The sequence below is a fragment of the Balaenoptera ricei genome, chromosome 10, assembly GCF_028023285.1.
Source record: "Balaenoptera ricei isolate mBalRic1 chromosome 10, mBalRic1.hap2, whole genome shotgun sequence".
Taxonomy (NCBI): domain Eukaryota; kingdom Metazoa; phylum Chordata; class Mammalia; order Artiodactyla; family Balaenopteridae; genus Balaenoptera; species Balaenoptera ricei.
Window position 1 is genome coordinate 46,386,449 of NC_082648.1, and position 16,577 is coordinate 46,403,025.

The 16,577-nt window shown below is 37.3% G+C and overlaps 1 protein-coding gene across 1 annotated transcript; it reads left to right on the forward strand.

Annotated features, from left to right (window-relative positions):
* Nucleotides 1–4,104: 4,104 nt before the first annotated feature.
* Nucleotides 4,105–5,103, forward strand: LOC132372559 (olfactory receptor 9K2). The gene has a single exon (XM_059934639.1). The coding sequence runs from the start codon at nt 4,162–4,164 to the stop codon at nt 5,101–5,103; it is 942 nt and encodes a 313-aa protein (XP_059790622.1). The 5' UTR covers nt 4,105–4,161.
* The last annotated feature ends 11,474 nt before the right edge of the window (nt 5,104–16,577 follow it).

Consider the following 16,577-nt stretch of genomic DNA (forward strand, 5'->3'; position numbering starts at 1 on the left):
CCACCTGTTTGTGGGTCACCCTGGAGTATGGGTCTTGGCTAAAGTGAGACTCTGCCCCTCCTACCCTTCTCGTTGTGGTTTCTTCTTTATACCTTTAGTTGTAGAAGATATTTTCTGGTAAGTTCTGGTTTTACTTATAAATAGCTGTTCTGTAAATAGTTGTAATTTTGATGTGCCCCGGAGAGGAGGTGAGCTCAGGGTCTTCTTATTCTGCCATCTTGGGAATTCTCTGCTCAAATTGCTTCTGCTAATACTGGTATACCCTATTAGGACTCAACAAGTGTCTTATTCACTATTATGCCATATTGCACTAGTGTTTTGGTGCAAGGCACTCACTTTACAAGAAGAGAAGTAAGGTGATGCACTCACACCCATGAAAGTCAATAGAATTATCATGCAGCTAGTCAAACAGAGTCAGATGAATTTATGGAATGGTGGAATCACTTACTGAAGACTCAGTTGTTGAACCAATTGGCTGGCAATACTTTACAAAATTGGGTTATTGTCACCCAGGATATGGTCTGTGCTCTGCATTCAGAACCAATTTATGAAGATATTTCTTTCCTAATCAGACTATGGTCCAACTACAATGGGTCAAAGTGGGAATGCCAACCACCACCATAAAACCTACTAACCCACTCTCAACGTTTTTTCTTCACTGTCTGAGACGTTTGACTTCGTTGAATTAGAACACCTACTACCCAACAGACAGATGATTTTACTAGGGGACACAGCAATTGCTCCTGCCTCCTGGGCATACATTTCACTGAACCACAGGTAAACAAAATGCTTTGTATTCTTTTGGGTAACTGATACTGATTAGCAAAAGATATTAATAGAAAGGAGAAAAGGAGGAGTATGGTAGTGACCCAGGGAATTTTCCAGGATGCCTTCTAATACTAATATGAATGAACAACTACAGCAATTCAACACGACAAGACCACAAGGGCTCAGATCCTTCAGCAATGAGGTTTGCATCACTGCACCAGGTAAACAACTTTTGGACACTGTGGTTATTGTTGAGACCAGGGGGAATATGGAAAGAAAAATACCAACTATTGTCTTCAACCAGTTGCACATATAAGGACTTTATGAGCCACCATTATGAGCCACCTTTTTACCTATTCTCCTTCCCTTACTATGTTACAACATGTATTTATGGCAGTTAGCTTAATAATTTAATTTATATCAAATACAAATTGGGATTTTCTTGACTGGTATAAAACAGTTTAAAAATTATTTTGAAGTGTATATAATGACTGTTGAGAAATTAACTTAATACATGACATCTGGATAAACATCTTTGAATCAATTAAAGTTACAAAGTGAACCTATCTTTAGATATAGTTAATCATTATCTATCCTTTACTTAACCAATTAGGGGGCACTTACTGGGCTTTGCCCCACATCTTAGTCATGCTGCTGTACTCTTTATTATCAATTATTATTGACACAATGTATCTAAAGAATAAATATGGAGAGTTTTGAGTAAAAATGAAATGAACTTTACGGATAGGAACAAATTTTCCCTGTAAGTTATGTTTCATAATATAATATTTCCTTTCATATCTATTTCTATTTGCCTACCAAAAACTTTGCTGAAATGATAAATTGAAATGCTCCTTTTCAGTGAAGAAATTAAGACTGAAAGATGGTTTTGGTCCCTCCCAAAGGATTCTCACAATAAGAAAACAGCTCTTGTAAGTATTTTGACTCCTATTAGGCTTAGGCTCCTTTTTGTTCCCATTTTCTTTCTTTCTTTTCTTCTTTTCTTTTTAAAATCTGGAGTCTCTGTGTTCCTCATGGACCTTGGCTCTGGAGCCTAGGTATCTTAATAACTAATTTATGCTTCTTTCTTTCCCAGGAGGACTATCTCCCAGAAGGTGAGGGGAACCTCAATGCTGTAATTATTTGAAAAATGTGCATTGTTATGTCAAAACCAAAGCCATTATAAATAACCGCTGCTGATATTTTGGCAGATTATCAGAGATTCCAGATGATTCAGGGCCTCTACTTGGATATCTAAGACAATCTATTTTCCTTCTTAAAAGCGTTCAAGCACCCAAGAACGCAGGAGAGAGACTATCCTGCAGATTGATTCCTCAGGTTCACTTTGCATAACTACAGAATATAATTCCTGGAAATATTTCAGAGTTAGCCCAGCATCATTTGGAAAATTCACTTGTTTCTCTTTTTACAAAGGACGATAACATTTTCCAATATCAACTACTAAAGGAAAGGAGAGTAGTTTATATAGAGCAATAGGGAAAATAACTTTATTTTCTCTATGGGAAGAATATGAAACTGGGATAATGAACACACCTTTGGAAATTTTTTTTGGGGGGAAGGGGTTCATTTTATCTTGACATAATGATTTTTCATTACTTGTAGTTGTAACATAGTCATTAATTAACTTTATGTTTACTCTTTCTAGAATTAATAACAAGACAAAAACATCAGAATTCTGCTGCTTCCTTTTACAGAATATGACAAATTACCCAACAATATAAGGTAAGAGTAAAATTTCAAATGTGAGTTTTTGACAAATAATAAATCACAAACTGACTACTTGTCTATTGGCTACCCTGGGAAAAACTCTCCCTTTTCCAGGCATAAATGGCTTCAGTCATAAACTTATTAACATTGGAATGAGTTTGATAGGAGTAAATCTCAAAAATTAAAATGATCTGTTTCCTTGCCCCTAGGCAAGATTAAAGAAATATAAATAAAATATATCATTTTTCAAAAAAGATTTCACAACTACTTTAGTTTCTTTTCACTGCCTAAATAGCTTATACTTCCTCAGACCCTAAGTATGATCTTTTTAAAATCTTGCTCCTTTATAATTATTTGAATATTTAATTTTTGATGGAGCTGGCGCATAACAAAAATGTATCAAGAAGACATCATGCCATTTTCCTGGAAGTCATCTTTTTTTAGGCAAAATATTACATTTCTCTCAGATTTCTTTATCAAAGGTGATAGATATCACATAGTGATTAAGAGCATGGATTCTGGAGCCAGGTTTCTTGGCTTCAAATTCCAGTTCTGACCCTAGTATGTGGCTTTCAACATATATTTCTTGGTACCTCATTTTCCTTACTGTAAACTGGGGACTATAATAGTACTCAGCTCATATTATTGTTGTATGTATTAAATGAGCTACTATGAAAGCATTTAGAAAAGTAGCCTATAAAAGGTGCCACATAATGTTTGCTATTATTATTGTTGTCTAAGCAGAGTCATGCATATAAAGGCCTGAGGGGAGAGAAAGAGGGACCATGAGCTCAAAATCTTGTTTGAGCTGTCTAGTAAATGAACTAATGATGGCTGTGAAGGTTATATCCAGGGTAAATAAGAATTCAATCAAAAATTTCTTCATATGTATCTTTTGTTTAGTATCCATTTCTAAAGAAATTCTTCTGTCTAGTCAGTGTAAGGCTTTTTCTTTAAAAACTATGAGCTGTCAGTTGAGGAAATGCAGGGAGATTGTATTTATGAAAGGGGTTTTGAGGCTCATCTGGACAAATAGCATGCAAGTGCTAATAATTTTTGTGCTTGGTTGTGCACAACTTTTTCTTTGTAAGTATATAACTTACATCGGAATTGAAAGTTTCCATTACCCACAAAAAGTAATTGCACCTTTTAAGTAGTCTTAAAATTCAGTCACTTTCTTTGTATCTGCTGGTACTTAAGCTCTCCAAGCTAAGTTTTCCTAAACTAGACAGCTGAAGCCCCTAATATCTCTAAACCCAGACACCAAAATTGCTTAAAAATGTCATTTATTGAAATATTTGTGCTCTCTCCCAATCACCATTTCATGACATTAAATTTATTGCATAAATCACAAATTGGAAATATATACAGAAGTGATACTTGCAAATGTGAAAGGTATTTGGATGAAAAGGCATGGCATTAGACTCAGAGGAAAAAGCTCTAATTCCACCACTTGTATGAATTAGGACATAAAACTAACCTTTTGGTTCCTCATCCGTTGCAGCTGGCTTAAATTTAAGTCACTGCAATTTTTAAGGTTAAAATAAATAATGATTTTAGAATAGCTTTGTGAATACTAATACTGTAAGAGATTATTTGTAGCTAGGATGAAAGCCAAGAGTTCATTTGTTTATTTTGCCTTGTGCCTCTCAGCAGGTTTCTGGCATGGCTGACAGGGGAACAAGCAATCGCTCAGAAGTGACTGACTTCATTCTTGTAGGCTTCAGGGTCCGCCCAGAGCTCCACATTCTCCTCTTCCTGCTATTTCTGCTTGTCTATGCCATGATCCTTCTAGGGAATGTTGGCATGATGTTCATCATTATGACCGATCCCCGGCTGAACACGCCAATGTATTTCTTCCTGGGCAACCTCTCCTTCATTGATCTCTTCTGTTCATCTGTTATTGTACCCAAGGCAATGATCAACTTCTGGTCTGAGAGCAAGTCCATCTCCTTTGCAGGCTGTGTGACCCAGCTCTTTCTCTTTGCCCTCTTCATTGTGACTGAGGGATTTCTCCTGGCAGCCATGGCTTACGACCGCTTCATTGCCATCTGCAGCCCACTCCTCTACTCTGTCCACATGTCAACACGTCTCTGTGCTCAGTTGGTGGTTGGTTCCTATTTTTGTGGCTGCATCAGCTCAATTCTTCAGACCAGCATGACATTTACTTTATCCTTTTGTGCTTCTCGGGCCATTGACCACTTTTACTGTGATACTCGCCCACTTGAGAGACTATCTTGTTCTGACCTCTTCATCCATAAAGTGGTTTCTTTCTCCTTATCTGGCATCATTATCTTGCCTACCATCATAGTTATTATTGTTTCTTATTTGTATATCGTGTCCACAGTTCTAAAGATACCCTCCACTGAGGGACGTAAGAAAGCCTTCTCCACCTGCAGCTCTCACCTGGGAGTCGTGGGTGTACTGTATGGTGCTGTATTTTTTATGTATCTCACTCCTGACAGATATCCTGAGCTGAGTAAAGTGGCCTCATTATGTTACACCCTAGTCACTCCCATGTTGAATCCTTTGATTTACTCTTTGAGAAACAAAGATGTCAAAGAGGCTCTAAACAAACTTTTGGAGAAGAAAAGTACTATTCTGTGATTATTCTTTCTCTTCCACTAATGATGTTGTGGCTGATTATTTTGTACTCCTGGCCATCGATGAAACTTATTCTCCCAAGTATCATAAAAATATTATTGAAAGCTTTTTAAGGTAATGTATCCTTCCCATATATTACTTTTTTTTTCCATCTGAGACATTGTCAATCTTAAATGTCCTGGATATTGGAGATGTTCCGGACATTAGAGAAGCATTTTTCAAGGTGAATCTTCACACTGATCTCAAATAACATTTTATTTCACGGAATTGATTTCTATTTATTTTTATGGCATACTGCTGAACACTATTTTTATATATTATTATAGCGTTTAAGCAATTATTTTGTCTGATGTTAGTCTCTGGAATTGCTCCTTTGCTTGCACATTTTGGTCACTGACAGAAGTGTTCAACTTATTTTTTAAAGTAAAATATTTCTCAATTTTATTACTAGTTTCTCTAGCATATTAAATGGTGTTGACCTGAAACAAAAAGACTGCCAAATATTTCTCTAGCAAAGGTGGGTTTATTTGGGATCAGCAGAGAATTGCAATTTGTAGTCTGTAATCATGGTGAGCCACACACAAGTCCCTGCACGTCAAGGGAAGGAAAACAGTTTTATAGAGGGAAGAGGAAGTTGGGAGGGCTATAGAGAACAGAATGCCTGGCTTTTCATTGGCTGAGTCTTTGCCAGGGAAGAAGAGGAATCTTCTTCTTGTGTAGCCCTTCCAAAGGAATAGATCAAAGGATGAAAAACACAGCATCATTTTAGAGAAAAAAAGCCCTGGTCCTGAAAGAATGGGTTGAAGACTAGCCACCTTAGGAGAAGCAGCCCCCGTTCTGCAGGGAATAGGCTGAAGGCTAGTCAGTTTCAGTGGAACAGTCTGATCTCAAATCTTACCAAAGTGCCAAATGAGTACTAACCTAAAGAACAACGCCTTAACCAGAAAGATAAAACCTTTAAATAGATCCCAAATAAAGCCTAGAGATCTTCAAATGCAAAGAGGGTGAAAGCTCAGATCCAGGAGAAAGCCACACATTCAAACTCCACGGTAGGTGAGAAAAACAGTAAGCAACAATGGGCTCATATGAGGGTACTGCACCTGTTTGCTCACCTGTCCCAGAACTGTCGGGAGTCTTCTCTGGTCCCTGTATGGGCCACCGAAATGTTCCCCTGAAACAAACAGACTGCCAGGTATTTCTCCAGCAAACATGGGTTTACTGGGGAGCAGCAGAGAACCGCAATTCAGGGTCTGCAACCATGGCAAGACACATGTAAGTCCCTGAATGGCAAGGGAAGGAGAACTCTTTTAAAGAAGGAAAAAGAAAGATTGGGTGCTATAGTGAACAAAGGGTCCCTGGCTTTTCATTGGCTGAGTCCTTGACAGGAAGGAAGAGGTGTCTCTGTCCTTCCTGCTGGGCTCTGTTTTTGTTGTTGGGCGTGACAGCTCCCCTCTCTCTGAGCTTCCAACTCTATTTAACTGAGGTTTCTGTTGACTCATTTTTTTACAATCATTGTTGAATTTTCACTATTTTATACATGTTCTATCAAGAAGAAGTAATAAGAAGAAACAAACAATAAATAATCTTCATTATAGGCATTAACTTGGGAAATTGTATATTGAGTGTGTCTGAGGCCCTGCTTTGTTGCTTGATCCTAATATAAAGAACCAAAGTGGGGGACAGAGATATACAAACATTTGTGAGCAATCATTCCCTCAAATGGATCTTCATAATTCTTTCCTATATTAATTATTTAAAGAATTTTTAATAAAAGTATAGAAGTCAGGCATTCATCAAAATAGACTGTGACCCAAAATTTACTATGTCTCTGTATCTTCATTCATTCGATTAATTTTATTTACTCTCTGTGTAATATGTTCTGGTCTTGTGGTAGGCTCAGGTATAAATAACCTTATTCTTTAGGGAATTTACAATTTAATGTGGGAATCAGATCCTTGGACAATTAAAATCTGGAGATTTTATTTTATTGTTTATTGTAAGCGAACAATAAACATAGAGATTGCAAGGTGGGGTGCCTGAGAGTGGGTGTTGGTGATCAGGGAAAGTCTTCTTAGGGTTATATGGAAAATATATTTAAAGGACATAAGATTGGAGTCAGGGAAACTGCTGTATCACTTTATATTATTGATGGGGCTTGAAGTATGCCAATGTAAATTTTAAAAGGCTTATTTAAAAATGACAGGTGAAATACACAGAACATAATAACTGATTAGTATGAGGGGAGTGTACCAAAAGAGGTGTGTCTCATCTTTTTTAACTTGAATGATGTGTGTGGTGATGGTACAAACACATAAAAAGTAAAGGAGCTCTTAGCAAACTACAAATAGAAGGGAATTTCCTTAACTTGAAAAGTAACATCTACCAAAAACCTAGAGCTAAGATCATATTTAACGGTGAGAAACCAGAAGCTTTCTTGCTAAGATTAGGAACAAGGCAAGGAAGTCCCCACTACAAAACCTTTTCAACATCCAGCTGTAAGTCTTAGCTAATGCAATAGACAAGAAAAGGAAAGTGTTATGCGCTGAATTATGTTTTTCAAAACTCATATTTTGAAGCCCTAACCCCAGTACTGTAGTATATGACTATAGAGTTGAACCTTGAACAACACGGGTTTAAACTGTGCAGGTCCACTTATACACGAATTTTTTTGTTCAATAAATGTATTAGAAATTTGTTTGATATTTGCGACAAAACTTGCAGACGTACTATGTAGCCTAGAAATATTGAAAAAATTAAGAAAAAGTTAGGTATGTCATGAATACATAAAATGTATGTAGATACTACTCTATTTTATCATTTACTACCATAAAATATACACAAATCTATTATAAAAAGTTAAAATTTATCAAAACTGAGGCACACACTTACAGACCATACTTGGCACCATTCTCAGTTGAGAGAAATATAAAAAACATAAAGATGCAGTATTAAATCATAACTACAGGAAATTGATTGTAGTACATACTGTACTACTGTAATAATTTTGTAGCCACCTCCTGTTGCTGTTGTGTTGAGCTCAAATGCTGTGAGTATCCACTTAAAAACACCATGTGACACTAATCATCTCCGTGTGAGCAGTTAGTCTTTCCAGTGAACTGGGTACCACAATAAAAAGTGATCTTTCCCAGTTCTCATGTATTTTTCATCATGTTTAGTGCAATACCTTGAATAACTTAAATAACACCATGGGACTCCTACGAAATGCCACTAGTGATGTCAGAAGTGCTCCTAAGAAGCAGAGAATAGTCATGACGTTACAAGAAAAAGTTGAATTGCTTAGTATGTACTGAAGATTGAGGTCTGTAGCTATGACTGTCTGCCATTTTAAGATGAATGAATCCAGTGTAAGGACTACTATAAAAAAAGAAAAAGAAATTTGTGAAGCTGTTGCAGTAGCTATGCCAGCAGGCATGAAAACCTTGCACTTTTGTGAAATACTTTATCTCGTATTAAAAATGCAGCTTTTATTGGGTGTAGGATTGCTATAAGAAAGCCATATCTTATAGACTCTGATATGATTTGAGAAAAAGTGAAGTCATTACACCACAACTTAAAGCAAAAGGAAGGTGGAGGATCTAAAACTGGAGAATTTGATGCCAGCAAAGGATGGTTTGATAATTTTAGAAAGAGGTTTGGCTTAAAAAGTGTCAAGATAACAGGGGAAGCAGCTTCTGCTGACCAAGAGGCAGCAGATGAGTTCCCAAATGCCATTAAGAAAATCACTGAGGAGAGAGGATGTTTGCCTGAACCAGTTTTTAAAGCAGATAAAAGTGCCTTATTCTGGGGGGAAAATGCCGCAAAGGATATTTATTAGTAAGGAAGAGAAGCAAGCACCAGGATTTAAGGCAGGAATGGATAGGCTCACCCTACTGTTTTGTGCAAATGCATTCAGGTTTATGATCAGGACTGTCCTTAGCTATAAAACTACTCACCCCCAAGTCTTAAAGGGAAGAGATAAACTCTAGCTGCCAATCTTTTGGTTGTACAGCAAGAAGGACTAGACAAGTACCCTCTTTTTCTCTGGACTGGTTCAGTTGATGCTTTGTCCCTAAAGTCAGGAAGTACCTTGCCAGTAAGTGTCTGCCTTAAACTTTTTTTTTTGATATTGGACAGTGTCCCTGGCCACCCAGAAACCCATGAGTTAAACACCAAAGGCATCTACTTGCTCCCTGAACACAGCATCTCTAATTCAGCCCCTTGATTAGGGGGCATATGGATCTTTAAGGCTCATTATACGTGATACCCTATGGAACAGATTGTCAATGCTATGGAAGAGAATGTCGACAGACAGAGCATTATGAAAGTCTGAAAGGATTACACCATTGAAGATGCCATCATTGTTATAGAAAAAGCTGTGAAAGCCATCAAGCCTGAAACAGTAAACTCCTGCTGGAGAAAACTCTGTCCAGATGTCGTGCATGACTTCACGTGATTTATAACAGAGCCAATCAAGAAAATCATGAAAGATATTGAGGATATGGAAGAAAAGGTGGTGAGGTGGGTCAAGTGTTTCAAGATATGGATCTTGTAGAGAATTGACTTGAGGACACGGGGAGAGGGAAGGGTAAGCTGCGACAAAGTGAGAAAGTGGCATGGACATATATACACTACCAAATGTAAAATAGATAGCTAGTGGGAAGCAGCTGCATAGCACAGGGAGATCAGCTCAGTGCTTTGTGACCACCTAGAGAGGTGGAATAGGGAGGGTGGGAGGGAGATGCAAGAGGGAGGGGATATGGGGATATGTGTATATGTATAGCTGATTCGCTTAGTTATACAGCAGAAACTAACACAGCATTGTAAAGCAATTATACTCCAATAAAGATGTTTAAAAAATAATAAATAAATAAACATGGGAAACACACATTAAAAAAAAAAGATATGGATCTTGGAGAAATTCAAGAGCTAATAATTGAAGGAGAAAAGCCATATGATCATCTCAATAGATGCAGAGAAAGCTTTCAACAAAATTCAACACCCATTTATGCTAAAAACCCTCCAGAAAGCAGGCATAGAGGGAACTTTCCTCAACATAATAAAGATCATATATGACAAACCTACAGCCAACATCATCCTCAACACTGAAAAACTGAAACCATTTCCACTAAGAGCAGGAACAAGACAAGTTTGCCCACTCTTACCACTATTATTCAACAGAGTTTTGGAAGTTTTAGCCATAGCAATCAGAGAAGAAAAAGAAATAAAAGGAATCCAAATTGGAAAAGAAGAAGTAAAGCTGTCACTGTTTGCAGATGACATGATACTATACATAGAGAATCCTAAAGATGCTACCAGAAAACTACTAGAGCTAATCAATGAATTTGGTAAAGTAGCAGGATACAAAATTAATGCACAGAAATTTCTTGCATTCCTATACACTAATGATGAAAAATCTGAAAGTGAAATTAAGAAAACACTCTCATTTACCATTGCAACAAAAAGAATAAAATATCTAGGAATAAACCTACCTAAGGAGACAAAAGACCTGTAGGCAGAAAATTATAAGACACTGATGAAAGAAATTAAAGATGATACAAATAGATGGAGAAATATACCATGCTCTTGGATTGGAAGAATCAACATTGTGAAAATGACTCTACTACCCAAAGCAATCTACAGATTCAATGCAATCCCTATCAAACTACCACTGGTATTTTTCACAGAACTAGAACAAAAAATTTCACAATTTGTATGGAGACACAAAAGACCCCGAATAGCCAAAGCAATCTTGAGAAAGGAAAAAGGATCTGGAGGAATCAGGCTCCCTGACTTCAGACTATACTACAAAGCTACAGTAATCAAGGAAGTATGGTACTGGCACAAAAACAGAAATATAGATCAATGGAACAGGAGAGAAAGCCCAGAGATAAACCCACGCACATATGGTCACCTTATCTTTGATAAAGGAGGCAAGAATATACAGTGGAGAAAAGACAGCCTCTTCAATAAATGGTGCAGGGAAAACAGGACCACTACATGTAAAAGAATGTAATTAGAACACTCCCTAACACCATACACAAAAATAAACTCAAAATGGATTAAAGACCTAAATGTAAGGCGAGACACCATCAAAGTCTTAGAGGAAATCATAGGCAGAACACTCTATGACATAAATCACAACAAGATCCTTTTTGACCCACCTCCTAGAGAAATGGAAATAAAAACAAAAATAAACAAATGGGACCTAATGAAACTTCAAAGCTTTTGCACAGCAAAGGAAACCATAAACAAGACCAAAAGACAACCCTCAGAATGGGAAAAAATATTTGCAAATGAAGCAACTGACAAAGGATTAATCTCCAAAACATACAAGCAACTCATGCAGCTCAATATCAAAAAAACAAACAACCCAATCCAAAAATGGGCAGAAGACCTAAATAGACATTTCTCCAAACAAGATATACAGATTGCCAACAAACACATGAAAGAATGCTCAACATCACTAATCATTAGAGAAATGCAAATCAAAACTACAATGAGATATCATCTCACACTGGTCAGAATGGCCATCATCAAAAAATCTACAAACATTAAATGCTGGAGAGGGTGTGGAGAAAAGGGAACCCTCTTGCACTGTTGGTGGGAATGTAAATTGATACAGCCACTATGGAGAACAGTATGGAGGTTTCTTAAAAAACTAAAAATGGAACTACCATACGACCCAGCAATCCCACTACTGGGCATATACCCTGAGAAAACCATAATTCAAAAAGAGTCATGTACCACAATGTTCATTGCAGCTCTATTTACAATAGCCAGGACATGACAGCGACCTAAGTGTCTATCAACAGATGAATGGATAAAGAAGATGTGGCACATACATACAATGGAATATTACTCAGCCATAAAAAGGAACGAAACTGAGTTATTTGTAGTGAGGTGGATGGACCTAGAGACTGTCATACAGACTGAAGTAAGTCAGAAAGAGAAAAACAAATACCGTATGCTAAGACATATATATGGAATCTAAAAAAAAAGAAAAGAAAAAAAAACAATGGTCAGAAGAACCTAGGGGCAAGATGGGAATAAAGATGCAGACCTACTAGAGAATGGACTTGAGGATATGGGGAGGGGGAAAGGTAAGCTGGGACAAAGTGAGAGGTGGCATGGACATATATACACTACCAAACGTAAAATAGCTAGTGGGAAGCAGCTGCATAGCACAGGGAGATCAGCTCAGTGCTTTGTGACCACCTAGAGGGGTGGGGTAGGGAGGGTGGGAGGGAGGGAGATGCAAGAGGGAAGAGATATGGGGACATATGTATATGTATAACTGATTCACTTTTTTATAAAGCAGGAACTAACACACCATTGTAAACCAATTATACTCCAATAAAGATGTTTAAAAAAAAAAAAGAGCTAATAAACACCACAACAGAGGAGTTAACAGAAGATGATTTGACGGAGATGAGTGCTTCTGAACCAGTGCCAGATGATGAGGATGAAGATGTAGAAGAAGCAGTGCCAGAAGACAAATTGACATTAGACAATCTGGCAGAAGGGTTCCAATTATTTAAGACTGCTTTTGACTTCTTTTAGGACATAAACCTTTCTATTATACAGGAACTGAAACTAAAGCAAAAGATGGAGGAGGGATTGCTACTGTATAGAAACATTTTTAGAGAAATAAAAAAGCAAAACTGTCAAACAGAAATTATGATGTATTTCTGTAAAACTACACTGAGGGTGCCTGCCTCTCTTGCCCCCTCTTCCACCTCTCCACGTCTTCCACCTCTGCCACCCTGAGACAGCAAGACCAACTCCTCCTCTTCCTCCTCTTCCTCAGCCCACCCAACGTGAAGACAAAAGGGATGAAGGCCTTTATGATAATCCATTTCGCTTAATGAATAATAACCATCATGCTGTACAGTTAATAAACTTATCTGCTGTGTATGTATGTCTTTGTGTGAAACTCTAATAACTGTACAGCAAGAACTGTATTAGTTGTTTTTGTGCCATCATCATCATCATTGCCTAAGTATTCATCATACAGAATGCTGTGTGCAAAACTTGCATTGAAGTGGATAGCCTATCCTTACATAGGAATAAGGTGAGTGATATTTAATATAGAATTAGTAATGTGTAAATTTTCTTACTGTTTTATAACTTTGCTTTCAAAGAATTACATTATGGTACAATACGTGTATCTCTCTCTCTTGTAATTGGAGAAACCGCATATTAGCATCATAGGTAAGTGGGTTTTAAAAAATATAACAATGTTTCTGATACTGTATTATGAATATGACTATAATACTGTATGTCATAAAATGTTTATAATGATTCATTCATTAGTTGTGTAGGTTAGGACACCATGAAGCAATTCTATCAATTACACAGTTTTCATAAAGCAATCATATTGCTGCTTCTTAGTTATCAGTAGATGAATCCTTAAATAAATAAATCCTAAATAAATATGAATTTCTTTTTCACATGTCTTTTTTTTGAATTTTTGAGTTTTATTTATTTTTTTATACAGCAGGTTCTTATTAGTCATCCATTTTATATACATCAGTGTATACATGTCAATCCCAATCTCCCAATTCATCACACCACCACTCCCACTCGCTGTTGCTTTCCCTCCTTCGTGTCCATACGTTTGTTCTCTACATCTGTGTCTCCATTTCTGCCCTGCAAACCGGTTCATCTGTACCATTTTTCTAGGTTCCACATATATGCGTTAATATACGATATTTGTTTTTCTCTTTCTGACTTACTTCACTCTGTATGAGAGTCTCCAGATTCATCCATGTCCCAAAAAATGACCCAGTTTTATTCCTTTTTATGGCTGAGTAATATTCCATTGTATATATGTACCACATCTTCTTTATCCATTCGTCTGTTGATGGGCATTTGGGTTGCTTCCATGACCTGGCTATTGTAAATAGTGCTGCAATGAACATTGGGGTGCATGTGTCGTTTTGAATTATGGTTTTCTCTGGGTATATGCCCAGTAGTGGGATTGCTGGGTCATATGGTAATTCTATTTTTAGTTTTTTAAGGAACCTCCATACTGTTCTCCATAGCGGCTGTATCAATTTACATTCTCACCAAAAGTGCAAGAGGGTTCCCTATTCTCCACACCCTCTCTAGCATTTGTTGTTTGTAGATTTTCTGATGATGCCCACTCTAACTGGTGTGAGGTGATACTTCATTGTAGTTTTGATTTGCATTTCTTTAATAATTAGTGATGTTGAGCACCTTTTCATGTGCTTCTTGGCCATCTGTATGTCTTTGGAGAAATGTCTATTTAGGTCTTCTGCCCATTTTTGGATTAGGTTGTTTTTGAAATATTGAGTGGCATGAGCTGTTCATATATTTTGGAGATTAATCCTTTGTCCATTGATTCGTTTGCAAATACTTTCTCCCACTCTGCAGGTTGTCTTTTTGTCTTGTTTGTGGTTTCCTTTGCTGTGCAAAAGCTTTGAAGTTTCATTAGGTCCCATTTGTTTATTTTTGTTTTTATTTCCATTACTCTAGGAGGTGGATCAAAAAAGATCTTGCTGTGATTCATGTCAAAGAGTGTTCTTCCTATGTTTTCCTCTAAGAGTTTTATAGTGTCCAGTCTTACATTCAGGTCTAGAATCCATTTTGAGTTTATTTTTGTGTATGGTGTTACGGAGTGTTCTAATTTCATTCCTTTACATGTAGTTGTCCAGTTTTCCCAGCACCACTTATTGAAGAGACTGTCTTTTCTCCATTGTATATCCTTGCCTCCTTTGTCATAGATTAGTTGACCATAGGTGTGTGGGTTTATCTCTGGGCTTTCTATCCTGTTCCATTCATCTATATTTCTGTTTTTGTGCCAGTACCATATTGTCTTGATTACTGTAGCTTTGTAGTATAGTCTGAAGTCAGGGAGTCTGATTCCTGCAGCTCCGTTTTTTTCCCTCAAGACTGCTGTGGCTATTCAGGGTCTTTTGTGTTTCCATACAAATTTTAAGATTTTTTGTTCTAGTTCTGTAAAAAATGCCATTGGTAATTTGATAGGGATTGCATTGAATCTGTAGATTGCTTGGGCAGTAGAGTCATTTTCACAGTATTGATTCTTCCAATCCAAGAACATGGCGTATCTCTCCATCTGTTGGTATCATCTTTAATTTCTTTCAACAGTGTCTTATTGTTTTCTGCATACAGGTCTTTGTCTCCCTAGGTAGGTTTATTCCTAGGTATTTTATTCTTTTTGTTGCAGTGGTAAATGGGAGTGTTTCTATAATTTCTCTTTCAGATTTTTCATCATTAGTGTATAGGAATGCAAGAGATTTCTGTGCATTAATTTTGTATCCTTCGGGCTTCCCTGGTGGCGCAGTGGTTGAGAATCTGCCTGCCAATGCAGGGCACACGGGTTCGAGTCCTGGTCTGGGTAGATCCCACATGCCACGGAGCAACTGGGCCCGTGAGCCACAATTACTGAGCCTGCACGTCTGGAGCCTGTGCTCCGCAACAACAGAGGCCGCGATAGTGAGAGGCCCGTGCATCGCAATGAAGAGTGGCCCCCACTTGCCACAACTAGAGAAAGCCCTCGCACAGAAACGAAGACCCAACACAGCCATAAATAAAATAAATAAATAAAATTTGAAAAAAGAAAATGCTCCCTATAATTTTGTATCCTTCAACTTTACCAAATTCATTGATTAGCTCTAGTAGTTTTCTGGTGGCATCTTTAGGATTCTCTATGTACAGTATCATGTCATCTGCAAACAGTGACAGTTTTACTTCTTCTTTTCCAATTTGTATTCCTTTTATTTCTTTTTCTTCTCTGATTGCCATGGCTAGGACTTCCAAAACTATGTTGAAAAATAGTGGTGAGAGTGGACATCCTTGTCTTGTTCCTGATCTTAAAGGAAATGCTTTCAGTTTTTCACCATTGAGAATGATGTTTGCTGTGGGTTTGTCATATATGGCCTTTATTATGTTGAGGTAGGTTCCCTCTATGCCCACTTTCTGGAGAGTTTTTATCATAAATGGGTGTTGAATTTTGTCAAAAGCTTTTTCAGCATCTATTGAGATGATCATATGGTTTTTATTCTTCAATTTGTTAATATGGTGTATCACATTGATTGATTTGCGTATATTGAAGAATCCTTGCATCCCTGGGATAAATCCCTCTTGATCACAGTGTATGATCCTTTTAATGTGTTGTTAGATTCTGTTTGCTATTATTTTGTTGAGGATTTTTGCATCTATATTCATCAGTAATATTGGTCTGTAATTTTCTTTTTTTGTAGTATCTATGTCTGGGTTTTGTATCAGGATGATGGTGGCCTCAGAGAATGAGTTTGGGAGTTTTCCTCCCTCTGCAATTTTTTGGAAGAGTTTGAGAAGGATGGGTGTTAGGTTCTTCTCTAAATGTTTGATAGAATACACCTGTGAAGCCATCTGGTCCTGGACTTCTGTTTGTTGGAAGATTTTTAATCACAGTTTCAATTTCATTACTTGTGATTGGTCTGTTCATATTT

Bases quoted from the DNA above. Each gene is read 5' to 3' on its own strand.
- LOC132372559 (XM_059934639.1), top strand. From the start codon at position 4,162: ATGGCTGACAGGGGAACAAGCAATCGCTCAGAAGTGACTGACTTCATT.